General features: G+C 52.7%; 1 protein-coding gene across 4 annotated transcripts in view; it reads right to left on the reverse strand.

Moving 5' to 3' along the window:
• Window positions 1-3160: 3160 nt before the first annotated feature.
• LRRC4B (leucine rich repeat containing 4B) overlaps window positions 3161-24591 on the reverse strand; it is a 55863-nt gene continuing 34432 nt past the window's right edge. For all 4 annotated transcript variants that reach the window (XM_065535759.2, XM_005590025.5, XM_045380425.3 and 1 more), the window contains one exon: window positions 3161-5457. In XM_065535759.2, the coding sequence (XP_065391831.1) occupies window positions 3613-5457 (1845 nt within the window). In that variant the 3' untranslated portion in view covers window positions 3161-3612. The remainder of the gene's footprint in view (window positions 5458-24591) is intronic.

A 24591-nucleotide genomic window follows, 5' to 3' on the forward strand; every position in this document is an offset into this window, starting at 1 on the left:
ACGAGGCCTGGGCAGCTGCTGCTCTTTGGACATCTGACCCTTGAGCCTCTGGGCTCAGTGTTTGGGGCGTGGGCCTGCTGGAGTGGAGGCGGGACAATCTTGCCCTGCGCTCTGTCCACTTTCCTGGGTCCGGCACAGTGATCACGGTGACCGGGGGTTCCGCGAGCCCTGCGTGCCCCCCTTTCCCCTATAGCACACCCTCCTTGCTCCCTGCTGATGTGGAAAATTTCCTCTGCAGTCCCCTGCCCCCTATCTGGCTGGCCAGGTTGTCATGGAAACTGCATCTTCCTTTGGGTGGGGAGAAGAAATGGTGACGGGGACTCTGGGCTCTGTCCGCTCGCGCTCACCTCCCCTCCTCGTCCTCAGGTGGCCAAGGTCTGAGGGAGGCTTCAAGCTGGCCGTGCCCCCAGCCCTCCCGGAGGCAGCGGGAGCCCTGGTTGCAGCTTCTCCTCGATGTGCCCTTGCCTCAGCGGGTCCAATCTCCCTAGCCCCACAGCACGGTCCCCTTCCTGCAGCCTCCGCCCCCGTCCACAGCCTCCCTCTGCTCTGATCATCCTTCGGTTCACCTTGACTTGCCACCTTTCACTCTGTCCCCCATCGTGCCACCAGCTGCCTCCCATGTGACATTCTCACTCCCACGTCCGTCCCTCCTGTTCCCCAGCTTGCATCAGCCCAGGAGAAGCCTTCGAGGCCTGGAGAGGCCAAGCACCCCCAACATGAGCCCCAGCCACTGTGCCTCGAGGGTGCCTGGCATCGGAAATGGCGCAGGCTGCGGCAGCGCGGGCTCCCTGCCCCCAGCCACCACCTGGTACCCGCTGCAGTGTTTCCATGGCAACCAGGATTGGCGCTGGAAAGAGGCTGGAGAGAAAGAGAGCGTGAACGGGAGCATGGGGTGGGGGGACGGGCACCGGGTGGCGAGAGCCCCAAGTTGACAGGAGGAGAGAGGAGACAGACGCAGAGGGGCCAAAACCCTGACACAGCGCCCAGAGGCTGCTGCTGCTGATAAAGGAGGAACTGACTTCCAGGGCCAGGAGCCCCGGGTGTGGGGGAGATAAGATGCCTGGGTGTAGAGAGATCCAGGAAGGGGGCAGGGGCCAGGCACCTCATGGAAGTGGGGGCCTCCCGCCATCCCCACCTTCTGACTCCTTCTGGGGCCTGAGTGTCCCCACAGTGCCCATAGCTGCCGTGTACGGAGCCCAGGCTGGGTCACTGCGAGGGGAGAAGGGGGCTGGGCGCAGGCCTGTGCGTCCTCAGGGCTGTGTCCCCAAAGCCACCTCAGCGTGGGAAGGTGCTAGAAGGCCCTGCATGGCTCTGTCACTCCCTGTGCCTCCCCAGTGGCGTGAGATGGTAGCCCCGGCCAGCCCCAGCCCTCCAGGGGCTGCAACTCAGGCGCCTTGACCCCTGCAAGAGACACCATCACCCCCTCCCCCGATCCCCTCAACTGCCCACTGCGCTGGCAACCCCCCCGGCCTGCTCGGGGCTTGCTCCCTGCCCTCTGAGGGCTCTGTTCCTGCCCTTCTGGGTGGCACTGTGGAGCCCCTGATGCCCCAGGCCCACTCGATCCAGCCCTCCAGCCTCCCACTGAACAGGCCAGAAATACAGCTCCTGTGCCCGAGGCCACAGCCCCAGCCTCCCACTTGGCCTCCCTCCCTTTCAGCGCCCAGACTCCGGAGCAGCCCTGAGGAGGTCTGCAGTGGACACACTCTGGATTGGGCCCTGTTGTGGGTTGGATTGTCGCCCAGAAAGGGAAGCACAGAAGTCCTGGCCTCCAGGGCCTCAGAATGGGACCTTATTTGGGAATTGGGTTTTTGCCAAGGATGGAGCTGAGGTTATACTGGAGGTGGAGGCTCCTGGTCCAGTCTGCCCTCTGTCCTTGTAAGAGGGGAGGTTAGGCAGGCTGCAGTGGCTCACACCTATAATCCCAGCACTTTGGGAGGCTGAAGCAGGTGGATCACTTCAGGTCAGGAGTTCAGGTCACCTGGCCAACACGGTGAAACCCCTTCTGTACTAAAAGTACAAAAATTAGTTGGGTGTAATGGTAGGCGCGTGTAATCCTAGCTACTCAGGGGGCTGAGGGAGGAGATTCACTTGAGCCTGGGAGGCAGAGGCTTTGGTGCGCTGAAATTGTGCCACTGCACTCCAGCCTGGACAACAGAGCGAGACTCTGTCTCAAAAAAAAAAAAAAAAAGTCAGGCGCGGTGACTCATGCCTGTAATCGAGCACTTTGAGAGGCCGAGGCGAGTGGATCACCTGAGGTTAGGAGTTTGAAAGCAGCCTGGTCAATGTGGTGAAACCCGTCTCTACTAAAAATACAAAATTTAGCCAGGTGTGGTGGCGCACGCCTGTAATGCCAGCTACTTGGGAGGCTGAGGCAGGAGAATCGCTTGAAGCTGAGAAGCAGAGGTTGCAGTGAGCCAAGATTGTGCCACTGCATTCCAGCCTGGGCGACAAGAATGAAACTCCATCTCAATTAAAAAAAAAAAAAAAAAGGCGGGGGAGTTGGACACAGACGCACACAGAGGGACGAGATGAGAGGCTACAGGGGCAGGCGCTGGAAGACTGGGGTGATATAATACAGCCACCAGCCAGGACAGCCTGGGGCCACCAGAAGCTGGCGAGGCAGGAAGCCCCCGGAGGTACCCCCAGGTTTCAGAGAGAGCGTGGTCCTCCTGGCACTTTGATCACATCCAGCCTCCGGGACTGTGGGACTATAGATTTCCTTTGTTCTAAGTTCCCACCCGGGTTTGCGTGTGGCGTGGCGGTGCTAGGGGAGGAGTTTAGGAGGAGAGGGAATCAGACCTTCTCTGGGGTCTCCAGCGTGAAGGCTGAAGGGCCTAAGACCACCCGGAGGTGCGCGGGGCCCACCCTCCCGACGGGGCTGCGAGGCTGGCTCTCCAGCCTCTCCTTCCGCCCCCACCCACATTCACTTTGTTTTCTCTCCTCCGTGCTTTCATGACCGAAAAAAATAATTTTTTACTTTTTCCATGTTTTTTTTTTAAAGTAATTACAGAGCAGGTAGTCGTTGACGCAAACCTCCCTTCAGTATCAAAAGTGTCTGTGGGGCAGGTGGGGCTGGGGCGGGTGGAGGCTGCCACCCTCTGCCGACGACAGGGACCGCCGGCCGGGAGCTCTGGCGACGTGTCCATCTCTTCAGTTTTGAGGGCGGAGGAGTGGGAGGGAGGGACGGGCGTCAAACTGCAAAAACTGAACCGTAAAAGGAGGGTGTCTGGGGCCGAGGGGAAAGGACACCCCTGGAAAAAGCTCCTGTGTCCCCTGGAAGGCGGCGGGCCGGGAACGCTTGGTCGGGAGAGCGAGGAGGAAACGCGGAGCGCGAGGAGGAAACGCCACTTCTCCTGGGTCCCACGTCCCCTCCCGTCACCGAGGATTGGCGGGGGTGAGGCAAGGACCCCAGAGACTCCGTTCCTGGAGCCCCACCCTGTCCTCACTGGGGGTCCGAGCCCCAGATGGGGCTGGAAGCCACCTCTCCCCAATTCCCTGCATGGTCCCAGAAGGTGGGCTGGGCTGTGGGAGGGAGGGGTCCCGGTCAGGCTGTGCCCGGGCTGGGACCCGGGTGGGGGGCTCCATGCCCCTTGCCCGCCAGGCCCCACCGCCTCAGATCTGCGTCTCTTGCACGTTCTCCTTGGAGCCGCTCTTGAAGAGCAGAGGTTCGTGGATGGAGTTGAGGCCGGGCGGGCCTTTGCCCCCGCAGCCCCCGCCGCTGGGGTTGCTGCTGTAGTGCGCCTTGAAGGCGGCAGCCACGTAGTGGTGGTGGTTGAGGTGGTCTCGCTCCAGAGCGGGCAGGGCCAGGTGGCTGTCCCCGCCCACGCCACCCCCACCGGCCGCGGCGGCCGCGGCGGCCACGGACACAGCCGAGGCGGCGGGCAGCTCGTCCTCCACGTTGATGATCTCCACGGTGCGCGTGGGCCCGTGGTGCTTGTGGAGCTGGTGCTGCTTGCGCAGCTTGTAGAAGGCCACGAGCATCACCGCGGCCATGAACGTGATGGCCACGAAGCAGCCAATGATGATCTTGGTGGTCTTCATGACGTCGTCCAGGTCCTTGAGGGCGTTCTCCGTCACATCCGTGATGGGCACCGTGAACGCCTTCTCCGTGGGCCGCGAGGAGCGCGGGGCGGGTGCCGTGGTAGACGACGAGGCAGGACCGGCCGCGTCCCCGGGCCGGCCCCCGCCCCAGACACCGTCCGTCGTGGGCCCCGGCGGTTCCTTCTCCGTCCCCCGCGGCTGCAGGGCCTCCTCTCCGGGCTGCGTCTCCAGGGTCTCCACGGTCACCGTGGTGAAGTAGGTGTAGCCGCCACTGCCCCCTCCAACACCACCACCGCCCCCAGGGCCGCCCCCGCCGCCGCCGGTGCCCCCGGCCGCCACGGGGTCCACGGCCGAGACGTTGAGCGTGGCCGAGGCGGTGGTGTTGCCGGCCGAGTTCGTCACCATGCACGTGTACTGGCCCGTGTCCTGCACGGTGACGTTGGTGAAGTTGAGCGTGCCGTCATGCAGGACGGAGATGCGCACGCGGTAGGAGCCGTGGGTCATGAGGGTGCCGTTGGGCGTCAGCCAGTTGACGGAGGTCATGGAGGTGCCCGTGCGGCATTTGAGCTCGGCAGCCATGCCCTCGGTGACGTTGAGGTCAGTGGGCGGCTCCACGATGACGGGCGCGTAGCAGGTGAAATGCGACTGGTCCAGCTCCCCAATGTAGCGCCCCTTGAGGCCGGCGGGGGCATGACAGCGGGCGCAGCACGTCGTGTTGCTGGGCACCGTCTCTTTGAGCCACCAGCTCAGCCAGAGCACGTCGCAGTTGCAATGCCAGGGGTTGTGGTTGAGGTGCACGCGCTCGAGGCGGTGCAGGGGCGTGAAGAGGTCGTGGGGCAGCGACATCAGGTTGTTGTGGGACAGGTTGAGCTCCTCCAGCGACTTGAGGTCGTCGAAGGCGTTGCGCTCGATGGTGGCTACCTGGGCGTGCATGAGCCACAGCTTGCGCAGACTGGTGAGACCCTGGAAGGAGCCCGGGCGGATCAGATCCAGCCGGTTACCTGACAGCTCCAGCTCCTCCAGGCGCACCAGGGCCGTCAGGTTGGGGATGTCCTTGAGGTTGCACATGCCCAGGTTGAGGTAGCGCAGGTTGACCAGCCCCTCGAAGGCCGCCTCCGAGATGTACTCCAGCCGCTTGAGCTCGCCCAGGTCCAGGCGCCGCAGCGAGGGCACGCGGTTGAAGGCGTACGAGGGGATGCTCTCGATGGGGTTGTTGCGCAGCCAGAGCTCCCGCAGCTTGGACAGGTACTCGAAGGCCTGCGTGGGCACCGTGGTCAGCCGGTTGTCAAAAAGCTCCAGCGTGTTGAGGCTGGGCAGCCCGTTGAAGGCACCCACCTCGATCTTGCGAACCAGGTTCTTGCTCAGCTGCAGAATCTCCAGGTGCCGCAAGTGCTTGAACGTGTCCGTCCGGATCACCTGGGGAGAGGGAGACACGGATCAGTCATGGAGATACTGACAAGGGCCGTGGGGGGATCACCAAGGTCCCGGGAGCAGGCGGGGTCGGGTGGCTGGATCTCCTGTGCTGTGCTGTGACGGTACGACCACATTGCAACATGGTTTGATGAGTTTCTTATGAAGTTAAAACTGGGGTCAAGGCTGGGTGCGGTGGCTCACGCCTGTAATCGCAGCACTTTGGGAGGCTGAGGCAGATGGATCACTTGAGGTCAGGAGTTCGAGTAAAACCCTGTCTCTACTAAAAATACAAAAATTAGCCAAGTGTGGTGGCGTGTGCCTGTAATCCCAGCTACTTGGGAGACTGAGGCACGAGAATCACTTGAACCCAGGAGGCAAAGTTTGCAGTGAGCCGAGATAGTGCCACTGCACTCCTGCCTGGGCAACAGAGCAAGACTCCGTGTAGAAATAAACAAAAAAACTGGATTCAAGAATTTTGGGGGACTAGGCACGGGGTGGCTCATGCCTATAATCCCAGCACTTTGGGAGGCTGAGGTGGGCAGATCACTTGAGCCCAGGAGATCAAGATCAGACTGGGCAACAGCACATAAACCCCATCTCTACAAAAGTAAAAATAAAATAAAATAAAATAAACAAATTAGCCAGGCGTGGTGGCATGTGCCTGTTGTCCCTGCTACTAGGGAGGCTGAGGTGGGAGGATTGCGTGAGCCTGGAAAGGGAAGTCTGCAGTGAGCTCTGATCACACTACTGCACTCTAGCCTGGGCAATGAAGTAAAACCCTGTCAAAAAAAAAAAAAAAAAAAAGAAAGAAAGAATGAAAAACGAACAAACAAGAAAATGAAAAAAGATAGTTACTTACAAAGTTAAAACTGGATTCAAGAATTTTGGGGATGACCAGGTGTGGTGCTCACACCTGTATGCCAGCACTTTGGGAGGCTGCAGTGGGTAGATTACCTGAGGTCAGGAGTTCAAGACCAGCCTGGCCAACATGGTGAAACCCCGTCTCTACTAAAAATACAAAAATTAGCTGGGCGTGGTGGTGCATGCCTGTAATCCCAGCTACTTGGGAGGCTGAGGCAGGAGACTTGTTTGAACCTGGGAGGCAGAGGTTGCTGTGAGCTGAGATCGTGTCACCTCACTCCAGTCTGGGTGACAGAGCGAGACTCCATCTCAAAAAAAAAAAAAAAAAAAAAATTTTGGGGGCCAGGCACAGTGGCTCATGTCTATAATCCCAGCACTCTGGGAGGCCAAGGTGAGAGGATCACCTGAGCCCCGAAACTTGAGGCCAGTCTGGGCAACATTGGGAGACCTTGTCTCTACAAAAAAGAATTTAAAAAGAAATGTAAAAACAAGAATTTTGGGATTGAGGAGGAAAAAACTTTTGAAAAAAAAGTTAAAACTGGAGTGGCCATCCAACCTGGCTGTTCCATTCCTGGGTATTTCCTCAAGAGAAATGAAGGCAGATGTCCACGCAACGGCTTCTACGTGGGTGTTCACAGCATTTTTTTTCTCTGGACTGCCTAAGCTGGAGACGGCCCAAATGACAATCAGCAGGTGAATGGACAAACACTGGGAGGTGTGGCCGTGTGGAGGATGCTGCGGCTCAGCCACAAAAGGGACCTGGCTACTGTGAACCCCTGGAAGAATGTCTCTGGGGTGAGGCTGAGCAAAAGAAGCCGAACCCAAAGGCGCTGGCGTGGTGGATCCGTCCACACTGTGCTCTGGGTGTTCTAAGTGGGCGTCTCTGCGTGTGTGGGTGGGTGAGGTGTCTGGGGCAGACAGGGAAGAGTGTGAGAGAGCTTTGTGGGGTGACTGACACGTGCCACATTGGCATGGTGGTTACATGACGGAAGGCGACTGTTAAGACTCCCCAAACTACACTTAAAATGAGGGTATTTTATTCCATGCCAGTGATACATTATTTTATTTTATTTTTGAGACAGAGTCTTGCTCTGTCACCCAGGCTGGAGTGCAGTCGCACAATCTCGGCTCACTGCCATCTCCGCCTGCCGGGTTCTAGCGATTATCCTGCCTCAGTCTCCCGAGTAGCTGGGATTACAGGCGTGTGCCACCACGCCTGGCTAATTTTTGTATTTTTAGTAGAGACAGGGTTTCACCATGTCGGCCAGGCTAGTCTCGATCTCCTGACCTCGTGATCCACCTGCCTCGGCCTGCCAAAGTGCTGGGATTACAGGCGTGAGCTACCGTGCCCGGCCAATTTTGTATTTTTAGTAGAGACGGGGTTTCACCATGTTGGCCAGGCTGGTCTTGAACTCCCGATCTCAAGTGATCTGCCTGCCTTGGCCTCCCAAAGTGCTGGGATATTACAGGCATGAACCACCTTGCTTGGCTACTACGCATTAGTTTTAAAAATGAAAAACATAAGGCTGGGCATGGTGGTTCACATCAGTAATCCCAGCACTTTGGGAGGCTGAGGTGGGAGGATCACTTGAGCCCAGGAGTTGAAGACAATCCTGGTCAACAAAGCAAGACCCTGTCTCTACAAATAAATACAAAAATTAGCCCTGTGTGGTGGTGCGCACCTGTGGTCCCAGCTACTCAGAAGGCTAAGATGGGAGGATCGCTTGAGCCCAGGAGGTCAAGGCTGCAGCGAACTGTGATCATGCCACTGCACTCCAGCCTGCGTGACAGAGGGAGACGCCGTCCCAAAAATAAATATATAAATAAATAAATAAATAAATAATAAAAAATAAAAATACTAATACCAGCAACTAAGACACATTGAACAAGTCTTTGATGCCAGACACTGCTCTAAATGCTTTGTGGGTAATAACTTTTTTTTTTTTTTTTTGAGACGGAGTCTGGCTCTGTTGCCCAGGCTGGAGTGCAGTGGCACAATCTCGGCTCACTGCAAGCTCCACCTCCCGGGTTCACGCCATTCTCCTGCCTCAGCCTCCCGAGTAGCTGGGACTACAGGTGCCCGCCACCACGCCCGGCTAATTTTTTTGTCTTTTTAGTAAAGATGGGGTTTCGCCATGTTGGCCAGGCTGGTCTCGAACTCCTGGCCTCAGATGATCCACCCAGCTTGGCCTTCCAAAGTGCTGGGATTACCGGTGTGAGCTACCGCGCACGGTCACATGAAACCAAAGCTTTTATTGATCCCACTCGTGACTATCCAAACATTTCATTCTAGAAATTCCCATGTTTCAAGATCACTAAGATGTTATAAAACCTATGGTAACTATTATTATGTTTCTAATATCAGAATGCCAAAACGCATCAGACCTCAAGGGTTTCACACGAAGGATGATGAATTAGGCCCAGGGAGGTGCAGTGACTTGCCCAGGGTCACACAGAAGTTGACAGCAGAGTTGGGATTGGATCCAGGCCCTCTGGTTCCAGAGTCCTGGCTCTTGACCTCTGACCCTGGCTGCCGCCTTTCAGGGCTGGGACTGGGGTCCACAGGAGAGGCAGTGCTGGGTTAGAGCACGGGAGACAGGATCTCATAGGGTCCTCACTACTGATCACCACGCCGCGTGCACTGAGGCCCAGAAGGCCACACAGCCATCGGATCATATTTGCAAAGCCCAGATAGTGATGTGTACGAGGGAGAAGGGGACAGGCACTGGGGGAATGCAGTGTTACGGTATTAACAGAGGAAACTGAGAACCTCAGATGCATCCTGTGTCATCACAAAGAAGCTGAAGAATTAGATATCAGAGTATATGCACCAAAAGAAAAAGGAGAAAAAGAAGCCAGGCGCAGTGGCTCACACTTGTAATCCCAGCACTTTGGGAGGCCGAGGCGGGCAGAGCAGTTGAGGTTGGGAGTTCGAGACCAGCCTGGCCAACATGATAAAACTCCGTCTCTACTAAAAATACAAAAATTAGCCGGGGGTAGTGGTGGGCGCCTGTAATCCCAGTTACTCGGGAGACCGAGGCAAGAGGGAGGTGGAGGTTGCAATGGGCTGAGATGGCGCCACTGTACTCTGGCCTGGGCGACAGAGCAAGACTCCATCTTAAAAAGAAAAAAGAGGCTGGGCATGGTGGCTCACGCCTGTAATCCCAGCTACTTGGGAGGCTGAGGCAGGAGAATTGCTTGAACTCGGGAGGTGGAGGTTGCAGTGAGCCAAGATCCCCCAATTGCATTTCAGCCTGGGTGACAGAGTAAGACTCTGTCTAAAAAAAAAAAAAAAAAAAAAAACTGGAAGGACATAGGACATACTCCAAGTTTTCTTAGCAGTGAACTCTATCTGTTGGGAATTATGGACAATTTTTATTCTTTTGTGATTTTTTTTCTTCAATGAACAAAAATTACTTTTATAGTAAGCAGGGATAAAAACAAAACCAAACCCAGGGCCGGGCGCGGTGGCTCAAGCCTGTAATCCCAGCACTTTGGGAGGCCGAGACAGGCGGATCACGAGGTCAAGAGATCGAGACCATCCTGGCTAACATGGTGAAACCCCGCCTCCACTAAAAAATACAAAAAAACTAGCCAGGCGAGGTGGCGGGCGCCTGTAGTCCCAGCTACTCAGGAGGCTGAGGCAGGAGAATGGCATAAACCCGGGAGGCGGAGCTTGCAGTGAACTGAGATTCGGCCACTGCACTCCAGCCTGGGCGACAGAGCCAGACTCCATCTCAGGAAAAAAACAAAAACAAAAACAAAAACAAACCCAGATATACCTGAGAGGCAGAAAAAATGGTAATATTGGTAGCATAGGTACAGTCATAAAATAATAATAATTTATGTTGGTGCTGTCCAATAGAAACAGAATGTGAGGCTGGGTGCGGTGGCTCAAGCCTGTAATAATCCCAGCACTTTGGGAGGCCGAGATGGGCAGATCACGTGGTCAGGAAATCGAGACCATCCCGGTTAACACAGTGAAACCACGTCTCTACTAAAAAATACAAAAAAAAAAACTAGCCGGGCGAGGTGGCGGGCGCCTGTAGTCCCAGCTACTCAGGAGGTTGAGGCAGGAGAATGGCCTAAACCCGGGAGGCGGAGCTTGCAGTGAGCCAAGATGCGGCCACTGCACTCCAGCCTGGGCGACAGAGCGAGACTCCCGTCTCAAAAAAAAAAAAAGAAAGAAAGAAATAGAAAGTGAACCACATGTGAAATGTTTGTTTGTTTGTTTTAAGACAGAGTCTCGCTGTGTTGCCCAGGCTGGAGTGCAGTGGCGCAATCTCAGCTCACTGCAGCCTTGACCTTCTGGGCTCAAGTGATCCACCCGCCTCAGCCTCCTGAGTAGCTGGGACTACAGGCACGTGCCAGCACACCTGGCTAAACTTTTATTTAAATTTTTTGTAGCGACGGGGTCTCCTTATGTTGCCTAGGCTGGTCTCAAACTCCTGGCCTCAAGCGATCCTACCGTCTCAGCCTCCCAAAGTGCTGGGATTACAGGCATGAGCCACCACACCCAGCCCACATGTGTAATTTTAAATTTCCTAGAAGCCACATTAAAAACAAAAACAAACAAAAAAAACCCCAAATAGGTGAAATCAACTTTACGAATGTATTTATTTAGTGCAACATGTCCAAAATACTATCATTCGAACCTGTCATCAAGATGAAAACTTGCGACTGAGCCATTTTACACTCTTTATGGTGAAGCTTCGAAATGCAAGGAAACCCGACATGTGTTTTACACCCAGGGCGTCCAGGGCGCCTCTCAGCAGCAATGCGCGCAGTCCCCGGGCCCAGCCAGCAGCCCCGATGCTGGCGGCTGCTCTGTGAGACACTGCAGGTTTACTCCGCACTCAGGGATGCTCTGTGGACGCAGTTGCCTTTTGTCCATCAAGCAGCCCTATGAACAAGGACTGTGATGGCCCCGTTTTAGAAAACGGAGGAAACAGGAGCCTGAAGAAGTGGCTTGCTCCATGGCAGAGCTGGGCAGGGCTGGCCGGAGCCTGCACCTCTCCCCGTCTCCCTCGGCCACCTGGCACCCACCCATCGCCGTTCCCCACGGACAGACACGGAAACAGAGGTCGCAGATGTGCCATGGAGAGCAGTGCCCTGTTCAAATCCCCCTCCCCCGTCCTGGTTGTAGGGCCTGTCACTTGAGCTCTCTGCACCTCCAGGCCTACTCTTACCACGAGGAGGATGATGAAAAGCACTTTGGAGGGTGAGGGAGAGGAGATGAGGTCTCAGTGTTCAGGGATGCTCAGCACATCATTGTTCTCATTGTTACTGTTATCGTTGGCGTTGAGAAACTTGTGCCATGCCCTTGGGATTACAGCCCTGAGCTGTCCAACCCAAAGCCCCAAGCACTGCCCTGAAAGGCTCTCTTGGGGTCAAGAACCGTCCTCTTTTTTTTTTTTTTTTTTCCAGACCGAGTTTCGCTCTTGTTGCCCAGGCTGGAGTGCAATGGCGTGATCTCAGCTCACTGCAACCTTCACCTCCTGGATTCAAGTGATTCTCCTGCCTCAGCCGCCCCAGTAGCTAGGATTACAGGCATGCACCACCATGCCTGGCTGATTTTTGTATTTTTTTTTTTTTTTTTTTAGTAGAGACGGGGTTTTACCATGTTGGCCAGGTTGGTCTTGAACTCCTGACCTCAGGTGATCTGCCCAACTCGGCCTCCCAAAGTGCTGGGATTACAGGCGTGAGCCACCCTGCCCGGCAAGAACTGTCTTACTGCATCCTTTGCCAAAGAAAATCAGGGTCGCCCCCATCCTGGCCCCCTGTCCTCTGACTCCCTGTTCCAGTCTCCCTCCTCTCCACGCCCACGGGCCCGGCTGCACCTCAGCCCTCCCCCTCTCTCTCCAGGCCCTAGAAAGGTCTGTTTAGGCAGGGCACGGGTCTGTAATCCCAGCTACTAGGGAGGCTAAGGCAGGAGAATCGTTTGAACCCAGGAGGCGGAGGTTGTGGTGAGCTAAGATCACGCCATTGCACTCCAGCCTGGGCAACAAGAGCGAAACTCGGTCTCAAAAAAAAAAAAGAGGTCCCACAGATCTCCTGTCCCTCCCCTGGGCCCTTCACAATCCTCCCAGGACTGCCCGTCAGTCCCAGCACAAGACTCTCCGTGCCGCGCTGTGCTGCCCACCAAGGCGACAATGACAGTGAGAGCCCATGAGACACAGTCTCTGCCCTGGAGCAGCTCATCCGCCTGGCACCACCTTCTCCTCCCTCCCCTACTTGTTTTCCCCACCTCCTGTTCTGGCAAGTCCCTGAGCCCAGCAGACACACTCCTGCTTCCGGGCTTTGCACCTGCGTTTCCCTCTGCCAGGAACACCTTTCCTGCTTTTTTCCTGGATACCTACCCCCATCGGTCCTTCAACACCTAGTTCCAGGGTCACTAACACGGGAGGATGTCCTGATCCCGTCTACCCACCCCAGTCTGGTCAGGGATCCCCAGGGCTGGGTTCCCTGGAGCCCAGAGTCCAGAGGCCTCCAGGGAGGGCAGGGACTGGGTCCCAACTACACGGCGTCTTGCCCAGTGAAGGACTCCACAGCCTCAGAGTGAAAGGGATAGACGAAGGCTGGGCACAGTGGCTCACGCCTGTAATCCCAGCACTTTGGGAGGCCGAGGCAGGCAGATTACTTGAGGTTAGGAGTTCCAGACTAGCTTGGGCAATAAGGTGAAACTGTGTCTCTAAAATAAAAAAAACTTTTTTAAAGTAATATATACTCATTTAGGAAAAAGGTATGAGAAGAAAATAAAAATTGGCCAAAATACATCTACCCAGAGTTAATTTATGTTAATCATTTGGCACATCCTTCCAATTTTTTCTATGCATATTATGCAGGGATATATCTTTTCATCATCTTTTACTTTTCTTTTCTTTTTTTTTTTTTTTTGAGATAGAGTCTCACTCTGTTGCCCAGGATGGAGTGCAGCGGTGCGATCTTGGCTCACTACAACCTCTGCCTCCTGGGTTCATGCAATTCTCCTGCCTTAGCCTCCTGAGTAGCTGGGATTACAGGCGTACACCACCATGCCTGGCTAATTTTTGTATTTTTTTTTTTTTTTTTTTTTTGAGACGGAGCCTCGCTCTGTCACCCAGGCTGGAGTGCAGTGGCACGATCTCGGCTCACTGCAAGCTCTGCCTCCCGGGTTCATGCCATTCTCCTGCCTCAGCCTCCCCAGTAGCTGGGACTACAGGCGCCCGCCACCACTCCCGGCTAGTTTTTTGTATTTTTAGTAAAGACGGGGTTTCACCGTGTTAGCCAGGATGGTCTCGATCTCCTGACCTTGTGATCTGCCTGCCTCGGCCTCCCAAAGTACTGAGATTACAGGCGTGAGCCACCGCGCCCGGCCTCATTGTATTTTCTTACATCATGAAAAGTGCTTCATAGACATGATTTGAATGGCTCTCTAGAGTACTGGCCCACGGCTATACCTATGTATAGGTGCTGCGATTATGGGCGTGAGCCACCGTGCCCGGCCGACTTTTTTCTTAATAGGCCTCTGCTTTGTCTAACTTCCCAGAGTGAACATGGCTAGCTTTCAGAACGGAATGAGACCTCCGTGAATGCTATTTCACAGGCAAGAGGGTGTGAACGTGTTTGCAGGGAGCTGGTGGGGGTCAGCCTGCAGGACGAAGCCTGAGGATGGGCTCGGGCAGGCCTTGTGGGGTAGGAGAGTGGCGGACTACAACAGGATGCCTCCGCAGGCACGGGTCCTGAGGGTCAGTTGGGTCCCAAGCCGGCCTGGGGTCTCTGCACCCAGCCAGAGATGCGACTGTGCCTGTGCATGAGGCTGGGGGGTGTGGGCATCTCCTGTCCAGGGCAGGAGAAGCAGGGGCTTGAGAATGTCTCTGGCCTGACTGGGCTGGAGCTCTTAAACTCCCCCCTCTGCCGGGGGTCCCCAGAGCTTGCCATTCTTCCTCGGAGAGAACGTCTGGAGAATAACCCAACCTGGAGCTTCTCAGAGCCGGTTCTCAGAGCTCATTCCCTGGGACACTAAACACCAATAGCCAAAAAACATATCAATGCATTGGGAGCTTCCCCAAGACTCCGGTGCACCTGGCGTGCTGAAGCTCTGTGAAGCCAGAGGGAGACAGCGGCTTTGCTTTGCTCAACTCTGGGTTCCCAAACATAATACACATGGGACCCTTCTCACCAAACGCCACTTATCACCTCCCTGGGAAATGCTGGTGATTGACGAAGCAGGTGCTCTGTTGCTATTTCTATTAATAATGATAACATCAATAATCATAACAGGAGGAGGAGGTCCGGGTCATCACTGATTGCTAGGCAGAGAATGAGGTGGACTTTAAAAGAAAGCCTGGACCAGGAGGCCAGGCGCGGTGGCTCATGCCTGCAATCCCAGCACTTTGGGAGGCTGAGGTGGGCAGATCATTTGAAGTCAGGAGTTCAAGACCAGCCTGGCCAACGGGGTGAAACCCTGTCTCTACTAAAAACACAAAAATTAGCTAGGCATGGCGATGAATGCCTGTAATCCCAGCTATTCGGGAGCCTAAGGCAGAATGCTTGAACTTGGGAGGAGGAGGTTGCAGTGAGCTGAGATTGTGCCACCGCACTCCAGCCTGGGTGACAGAGACTTGTCTTGATAATAATAATAATAATAATAATAAATACAGAAAGAACAAAGGTATTGCTGGTCCATGTGCTGTCAAGAGCCCCCTGGAACTTTCCCCCTTGCTGGGTTACACTGAGATGACCTGGGGCCCCCTTTGTTCCCAGCAAACCCTCTGTGCCCCACCCTGCCCTCCCTCCTTTCAGGGTCCTTTTTCTCAGTGGGGCCCCCCCAGCTCACCTTCCCTGTCCGAAGTGGGGCTGCAGCCTCGCCCATGGGTCGGCCAGCAGGGCCAGGTGGCTTCATGCCTTTTAATGCCTTGCAGCGAGCTTCCCCCATTTCTTCTCCATCCCCACAGCCCAGCTCCCGCCTCATCCTCTCTCCCTGGACCTTTGCCCCAGTCTCCTGCCTGGCCTTCAGTCTCTTCCCTCTAGTCCATCTCGGGTCCTGCTATGCCAGAGCTGACCCTGCCTCTGCCCTCCTCTAGACGCCTCCAGGGCTCCCCAGTGCCCTCGGGAAGTTCAGCCTGCATTGGAAGCCCTGCCTGGCATCTGCTTTTCTCCCCGCTCCCCTCTGCATGGCCCCTCACTCGCAGCCCTCACTCGGATACGAGTTAGCCAGGATAAGTTCCTGGACCCTCTCGCTGGGCACTCCACCTTTGCACATGCTGTTCCCTCTGCTCAGGATGCCCTTCCCTTTCATCCACCTGGAAAGCTCCTGCTCACCCTCTTGAACCCAGCCAAAAGGTCTCCATTCATTCCCCCATTGCTTATTGATTGAATGGAGATAAAGCAGCCTGCAGGTGCAGAGGTGGAGAGGGGCTGTTGTCTGTGAAAGGACATCACAACGTCAGCCTTGCAGAGCTGCTCTGAAGGCCTGAGGTGAGACTCATTCAGCTCAGGGCTTGGCACCTGGAGGCGTGCGCTGGGCACAGGTGATGATTCTCCGCAGGGCACGTGTTGTTAGGCTCCTCTTTTTTTTTGAGACGGAGTTTCGCTCTTGTCACCCAGGCTGGAGTGCAGTGGCGCCATCTTGGCTCACCGCAACCTCCGCCTCCTGGGTTCAAGCGATTCTCCTGCCTCAGCCTCCCCAGTAGCTGGGATTACAGGCATGTGCCACCATGCACGGCTACTTTTTTGTATTTTTAGTAGAGACGGAGGTGGGGTCTCTCTATGTTGGTCAGGCTGGTCTCGAACTCCCGACCTCAGGTGATCCGCCCGCCTTGGCCTCTCAAAGTGCTGGGATTACAGGCGTGAGCCACCGTGCCCAGCCTAGGCTCAATTTTCAGAGAAGGAAGATGGCTCAGCAAGGCCACACGACCAGGAAGTGGCATAGCCAGGGTTTGAGCCCTGAGCCTCAGCCCCCTCCACGCCCGCCTCCTGCCTGCAGCTCCCGGAGCCTCTGCCGCACCCCAGGCTCCTGCTGACTCCCCCGGCAGCTCTGGAGGTGAGCATCACATGCCATTTCAGAGACAGGAGACCCAGGCTCGGTGAAGTCAAGTGACTCAGCAGGGTTGCCGGCCCTGGGGAGTGTGCACCTGGGGCTCCAGCCCACCGTGTGTTTTCCAAGTCTCCTTGGTGCCTCTGGACAGAGGATCGTGACAACAGCGTGGCCACAGGCAGACAGCCTGAGGCTGCTCGGAGCTCAGTACGCGGTGACCCTGCTGCAGAGGGAAGGAGGTGTGAAGGGAGATGAAGGGACACTCCCAAAGGGAGGGGGTGGGGTCCCCCTGCCAATCACTTTAGTAATGCAGTTGAGAACTAAGTGGGATGGGGGTGTTGCTGCAAAGGGAAGCCTGGTTTTGTTGAAACATGTGGCATAGGGCTGCTTTAAATAGGAGTCTCTTTATTTTGAACAGAATTCCAGTCTATTCTCTCTCCTCTTCTCTGCAGAATGCCTGCTGAGCAGCCTTGTGGGGGATGGTCGAGGCTGGGTTTGAATCCTGGCTTTGCTGCTGACCAGCTGTGTGGCCTCAGGTAAGTGTCCTAACCTCTCTGAGCCCACTTTTCTCACAGGTACCATGGGGTTATTGTGATGTTTGGGCAAGACAGTGAGTGCTTGGGATGAGACAGTGAATGTGTGGGGCATGGCGAGCATGCAATAATCTATATTTTTTCATTGTTAATTCAGCTGATAATGATCATTAACACTGGTCCTGGCCGGGCGCAGTGGCTCATGCCTGTAATCCCAGTACTTTGGGAGGCCAAGGCGGGAGGATTGCTTGAGCTTAGGAGTTCGAGACCAGCCTGGCCAACACGGTGAAATCTCGTCTCTACTAAAACAACAACAACAACAACAACAACAATAACAACAACAAAACCCACCAAAATTTACCCTGGCATGGTGGCACGCTCCTGTAGTCCCAGCTACTGGGGAGGTTGAGGCAGGAGAATCACTTGAACCCGGGAGGCGGAGGTTGCAGTGAGCTGAAATTGCACCACTGCACTCCAGCCTGGGTGATAGAGTGAGACTCTGTCTCAAAAATTAAAAAAAAAAAAAAAAAAGAAAAAACACTGGTCCTGTCTCTGGGCTTCCGGTTTCTCCCTCAGCATCTTTCCTCTACACTGGCTGTCAGAATGACCGGAAATACAGTCCAGACCTTGCCACATCCCTGTTCCCAGCCCTCCCACGGCTATCACCCTCGGCAAAGTGTCAGAGGCCCTTCAGAACCTGCCCTGCTGCCCTCTCCTTGACTCTAGCCATAGTAGGGAGAAGAGAAATGAGAGAGATGCATGGGGTTCCCTCTGCTTGCCACACTCTGTCCAGCGTCTGCATTTGCACAGGCTCTGCCTCTTTTCTACACTGTCCTCCTCCTTGTTCTCTGGAAAATTCTAATTGCCTTCCTTGGAAAAGCCCTTTTTGACCCCTGGTCCCTCATCAGTCACACACACACACTCTTATTCGATCCCTATCGCAGTGACTATAGTTTGGTTTCGCACATCGGTCTCCTCGTCTAGGCTATGAGTCGGTATGAGCAGAAACTGTGTTGGGACGATTTCTGCATTCCCAGCACGCTATGCAAGGCCACGTTCATGACAGACTTTGGCCAAGGTCTGCTGAGTAAAACAGACTAGAGTGTCTAAGGCTTTTACTGGGGAACACCCTGGTTGTGCTGGTCCCTGTTTCCCTCATGCTTTTTGGCCTGGGTGATAATGCCAACATGTCAAAATCATGTTGACATCAATATGACAGAACTCGGGAACTGAAAAGCATTGGTGTTCTAGTTCCAACCTATTTCTGTTTTTTTGTTTTGTTTTTTTTTTGGTCTTTTTTTCTTTTCTTTTCTTTTCTTTTCTTTTTTTTTTTTTTTTTTTTTTTTGGAGATAGAGTCTCACTCTGTCGCCCAGGCTGGAGTGCACTGGCGCAATCTCGGCTCACTGCAAGCTCCGCCTCCCGGGTTCCCGCCATTCTCCTGCCTCAGCCTCCCGAGTAGCTGGGACTACAGGGGCCCGCCACCACGCCTGGCTAATTTTTTGTATTTTTTAGTAGAGACGGGGTTTCACTGCATTAGCCAGGATAGTCTCAATCTCCTGACCTTGTGGTCCGCCCGCCTCGGCCTCCCAAAGTGCTGGGATTACAGGCGTGAACCACCGCGCCCGGCCCCTATGCTGCTTTTTACCTTCCTGTGCACATGTCTGAGATCATTAAAGCTACATTACCTTTCTTGTGTTTGTCATCATTTTTACTTTCATGATTTCTGTCCTCATGTTTTAGGTGTAGCTTTCGATTTTTTTTTTTTTTTTTTTTTGAGACGGAGTCTTGCTCTGTAGCCCGGGCTGGAGTGCAGTGGCCGGATCTCAGCTCACTGCAAGCTCCGCCTCCCGGGTTTAGGCCATTCTCCTGCCTCAGCCTCCCGAGTAGCTGGGACTACAGGCGCCCGCCACCTCGCCCGGCTAGTTTTTTGTATTTTTTTTTAGTAGAGACGGGGTTTCACCGTGTTAGCCAGGATGGTCTCGATGTCCTGACCTCGTGATCCGCCCGTCTCGGCCTCCCAAAGTGCTGGGATTACAGGCGTGAGCCACCGCGCCCGGCCGTGTCTTTCGATTTTAAGTCAATTTGAAATCTCTGTTTTTTAACTGGAAGTTTAGCTCATTTACATTTACTATAATTACTAATATATTTGGAATTCTTCCTATGACGTTATTTTGGGCTTTTTGATTGTCCTGAATTTTGTAGCCTATTCTTTCCCCTTTCCTGTCTTCTTTGTATTGATTGAACGTCTTCTGATCCCATTTCTTCTCTCTGCTGTTTCAGAATTTATATATTTCCTCTTTATTTAGTGGTCACCCATAAAATTTAACATGCATACCTAAAGACCAAAGCCAGTTAATTCTTCTCTTCTCCTCCCAAGTAATACAAAGACCAAAGACTAGTTAATTCTTCTCTTCTCCTCCCAAATAATACAAAGACCAAAGACTAGTTAATTCTTCTCTTCTCCTCCCAAGTAATACAAAGACCAAAGACTAGTTAATTCTTCTCTTCTCCTCCCAAGTACTACAAAGACCAAAGACTAGTTAATTCTTCTCTTCTCCTCCCAAGTAATACAAAGGCCAAAGACTAGTTAATTCTTCTCTTCTCCTCCCAAGTAATACAAAGACCAAAGACTAGTTAATTCTTCTCTTCTCCTCCCAAGTAATACAAAGACCAAAGACTAGTTAATTCTTCTCTTCTCCTCCCAAATAATACAAAGACCAAAGACTAGTTAATTCTTCTCTTCTCCTCCCAAGTAATACAAAGACCAAAGACTAGTTAATTCTTCTCTTCTCCTCCCAAGTACTACAAAGACCAAAGACTAGTTAATTCTTCTCTTCTCCTCCCAAGTAATACAAAGGCCAAAGACTAGTTAATTCTTCTCTTCTCCTCCCAAGTAATACAAAGACCAAAGACTAGTTAATTCTTCTCTTCTCCTCCCAAGTAATACAAAGACCAAAGACTAGTTAATTCTTCTCTTCTCCTCCCAAATAATACAAAGACCAAAGACTAGTTAATTCTTCTCTTCTCCTCCCAAGTAATACAAAGACCAAAGACTAGTTAATTCTTCTCTTCTCCTCCCAAATAATACAAAGACCAAAGACTAGTTAATTCTTCTCTTCTCCTCCCAAGTAATACAAAGACCAAAGACTAGTTAATTCTTCTCTTCTCCTCCCAAGTAATACAAAGACCAAAGCCAGTTAATTCTTCTCTTCTCCTCCCAAGTAATACAAAGACCAAAGACTAGTTAATTCTTCTCTTCTCCTCCCAAGTAATACAAAGACCAAAGACTAGTTAATTCTTCTCTTCTCCTCCCAAGTAATACAAAGACCAAAGACTAGTTAATTCTTCTCTTCTCCTCCCAAGTAATACAAAGACCAAAGACTAGTTAATTCTTCTCTTCTCCTCCCAAGTAATACAAAGACCAAAGACTAGTTAATTCTTCTCTTCTCCTCCCAAATAATACAAAGGCCAAAGACTAGTTAATTCTTCTCTTCTCCTCCCAAGTAATACAAAGACCAAAGACTAGTTAATTCTTCTCTTCTCCTCCCAAGTAATACAAAGACCAAAGACTAGTTAATTCTTCTCTTCTCCTCCCAAGTAATACAAAGACCAAAGACTAGTTAATTCTTCTCTTCTCCTCCCAAGTAATACAAAGACCAAAGACTAGTTAATTCTTCTCTTCTCCTCCCAAGTAATACAAAGACCAAAGACTAGTTAATTCTTCTCTTCTCCTCCCAAGTAATACAAAGACCAAAGACTAGTTAATTCTTCTCTTCTCCTCCCAAATAATACAAAGGCCAAAGACTAGTTAATTCTTCTCTTCTCCTCCCAAGTAATACAAAGACCAAAGACTAGTTAATTCTTCTCTTCTCCTCCCAAGTAATACAAAGACCAAAGACTAGTTAATTCTTCTCTTCTCCTCCCAAGTAATACAAAGACCAAAGACTAGTTAATTCTTCTCTTCTCCTCCCAAGTAATACAAAGACCAAAGACTAGTTAATTCTTCTCTTCTCCTCCCAAGTAATACAAAGACCAAAGACTAGTTAATTCTTCTCTTCTCCTCCCAAGTAATACAAAGACCAAAGACTAGTTAATTCTTCTCTTCTCCTCCCAAATAATACAAAGGCCAAAGACTAGTTAATTCTTCTCTTCTCCTCCCAAATAATACAAAGACCAAAGACTAGTTAATTCTTCTCTTCTCCTCCCAAGTAATACAAAGACCAAAGACTAGTTAATTCTTCTCTTCTCCTATCAAGTAATACAAAGACCAAAGACTAGTTAATTCTTCTCTTCTCTTCCCAAGTAATACAAAGACCAAAGACTAGTTAATTCTTCTCTTCTCCTCCCAAGTAATACAAAGCTGATCTCATCTCTGACTCTAAAACAAAGAGGTATCCTGGTCAGCTTCCCAGTAAGGTAAAAGCAGGGGGTGGGGGGGGAATCATAATCTGTTAAGTGCCGATTGTTGCCAGAGCTGTGCTAAATGCCCTGAGGTATGATCTCATTCAATCTTTGTGGAAATTCTGTCACATGGGGGTTATCAAGCACATACTCCTGCTCCCTTCATATCTGATGGTTCATAGCTGAGAAAATGAAGGCTCAGAGAAGTGAAGTCACTTGTCCCCAGTCTCACAGGCTCCAGAGTTGCAGAACCAAGACCCAACGTCTCCTCAGTCTGCACCCCACCTACCCACCCTAAACTGAAACAGCTGGGCTGTCTGTGGGCTTCACAATGCTGTTTGAGCTGTGGGGCCCGTTCATTCTTACATTACCATGTATTGTTTTGCTCATTGGACAGGTATTTTTTGAGAGCTGCTATGTGTCAAGTGTCATACTGGGCTCTGGGGGATCCGGCTGTGGACAAGACAGACAAAGCCCTGTCTTCCTAGATCCCGGCCTCAGAGAAGAAGAGAGACACTAAACGAAACAATTATGCAAACAATCATTTAACCAGCAAAAGTGTACACAGATAGCGGAGGCTGCCCTGGTTGCCGGGGAAGGCAGGCCTGGGGCCCCTCCAAGGCCTGATTTAAAACACCCTAGACCAGATCACCTCTGAAGCTGTGAGAGTCATCCCCCTCATGGCCCCTGACACAGAGCAGGATGGGCAAGGTGGGGATTGGTTCTTGAAGCAAGTAAATCCCCCTGCCCCTCACCCTAATATCTTTGGCCTGACGAAGAATGTTGACATTTTGTCATACAGTAGAGGACCCAGGCCTGGGGCCACCTCTGACAGCCACGTAGCTGCCCACACTTCCAAGTTCTCTGGCTCTTCAGCCTCCATCTGGTGAGCCCACCTCCACCTACGCTGGGCTCTGGGCCAGATCTCAATAACGCGGATGTGAATCCAGGAAAGGGACGTGGCCCCCGTCACTGACTGCGTCCTAACCCCGATGGAGACTTTCCTTTTATCCTGCAACTTGGCCTGCGTAGGGGACTTTCCACTTTGGTTGTGGTAGGTAAATATTACTACAGCTGACAAAAATCCCGCCGAGATCTGTTGGGGTTTTTAAGAAAATAAATTGTCAAGAAATTCCTTATTAAAAATGTAACTGTGGTAAGAAAACAATTAAGTGAACTGTTCATCTTAACATTATAAATTGTATGTATTTATATTTATTTATTTATTTATTTATTTATTTGAAATGGAGTCTTGCTGTGTCACCAGGCTGGAGTGCAGCGATCTCAGCTCACTGCGACCTCCGCCTCCCGGGTTCAAGTGATTCTCCTGCCTCAGCCTCCCGAGTAGCTGGGATTACAGGTGCCCGCCACCATGCCCGGCTGATTGTTTGTATTTTTAGTAGAGACGGGGTTTCACTGTGTTAGCCAGGATGGTCTCAATCTCCTGACCTCATGAACTGTCTGCCTCGGCCTCCCTAAGGGCTGGGATTACAGGTGTGACCCACCACGCCCGGCCTATTTATTTATTTATTTATTTATTTATTTATTTATTTATTTATTTTTAAGACAGGATCTTGTTCTATTGCCCAGGCTAGAGTGCAGTGGCGTGATCTCAGCTCACTGCAGCCTCTGCCTCCTGGGTTTGAGTGATTCTCCCACCTCAGCCTCCTGAGTAGCTGGGATTACAGGTGCAAACCACCACACCAGGCTAATTTTTGTATTTTAGTAGAGACTAGGTTTCACCAAGTTGGCCAGGCTGGTCTCCAACTCCTGACCTCAGGTGATCTGCCTGCCTCTGCCTCCTAAAGTGCTGAGATTACAGATGTGAGCCACTGCACCTGGCCTGTTTTTATGTTTTGAATATAATGAGTCAAGCATAAAAGTTTAGCAAGTTTACTGTTGTTTATGTGTGTATGTGTGTTAATTTTTTTACATTCAGATTTTAAAAACTGTTATTTGTCACATCAACTGTCTTTATGATGACTTCTCATATTTCTTCCTTGTCCCTGAGACAAGGGACTTGTGCCTTCCTCTCCAACAGGGACTTCCCTGACTGCCATGACTGGCAGCACTGCAGGGGCCGTTGTGGGCCCCTGATTCTCACACTGACCCAGCTCAGGCCTAGACGTCCGTGTCTCCCTCCTCCCATTCATCCTCCTGGGAGCGGCCTCCTGAGCCTTTCTGGGACCAGGCCCTGGCCTGGGTGGAAAGTCTGGCTGGATGGCTACCCCTCCACCACCCCTCCCCACCACCAGCAGCCCAGACAGGCATCTGAACCTGGGTGTAAACAACAAGGGGATGAGATCTGTATCAGAGGCATGTGCAAGGCCAAGCAAGGCAGCAGGACTTTGCCTAAGGCACCTGCGGGCGGGGTGGGAGAGTGGGGTTAAGCTGAGGCACAGGCCACGGTCCTACACCGCTTCCTGGGCAGACTTCCCTGGCCTCCCCTCACTCCCGGCCTTTCCTGCCCTATGCTCAGCTCAGCAACCCCCCGCCAGCTCGTGCACACTGCTACTGGACTTGTTCACCTTCCTTTTTTTTTTTTGAGATGGAGTCTTGCTTTGTTGCCCAGGCTGGAGTGCAGTGGCACAATCTCAGCTCACTGCAACCTCCGCCTCCCGGGTTCAAGCGATTCTCCTGCCTCATCCTTCCAAGTATCTGGGATTACAGTAACACGCCACCATGCCTGGCTAATTTTTGTATTTTTAGTACAGATGGGGTTTCACTACGTTGGTCAGGCTGGTCTCAATCTCCTGACCTCGTGATCCGCCCACCTCGGCCTCCCAAAGTGCTGGGATTACAGGCATGAGCCACGGTGCCCTCAGCCTCCCAAAGTGCTGGGATTACAGGAGTGAGCCACGGTGCCCTCGGCCTCCCAAAGTGTTGGGATTACAGGCGTGAGCCCCGGCGCCCGGATGAGACTTGCTCACTTTCTGAACCACCTCTTTCTGCACGCGGTGTCGAGAGGGCAGGGGTCTCTGTATGTCCTGCTCTCTGGGCCTCGAGTGGTGTCTGGCACACACTAGGTGCTCAATAAATGAATCAGGGCTGCACTGAATACTGCAGATGGATTAGCCAGGGCTGTTCAGACACAGGAGGAACAGCCCAGCAGGGAGAAGGATGCATAGGTCTCAGCTCAGTTCCTGGGCTCACCTCAGGGTGGTGACGAGACCATGGTGTCCTTGTGAGGATTAAACTGTCTCGATATCTGTAAGCCATGGGGAAGAGCGCCTGGAACAAGGCAAGCACATCTGTGTCTGTGACTATTTAAAGGCAGGGTAAGTTTCTGGAAGAGTGGGAAGGAAGGGGCTGGGCTGGCTTTT

The sequence above is a fragment of the Macaca fascicularis genome, chromosome 19 (assembly GCF_037993035.2).
Source record: "Macaca fascicularis isolate 582-1 chromosome 19, T2T-MFA8v1.1".
Classification (NCBI taxonomy): Eukaryota; Metazoa; Chordata; class Mammalia; order Primates; family Cercopithecidae; genus Macaca; species Macaca fascicularis.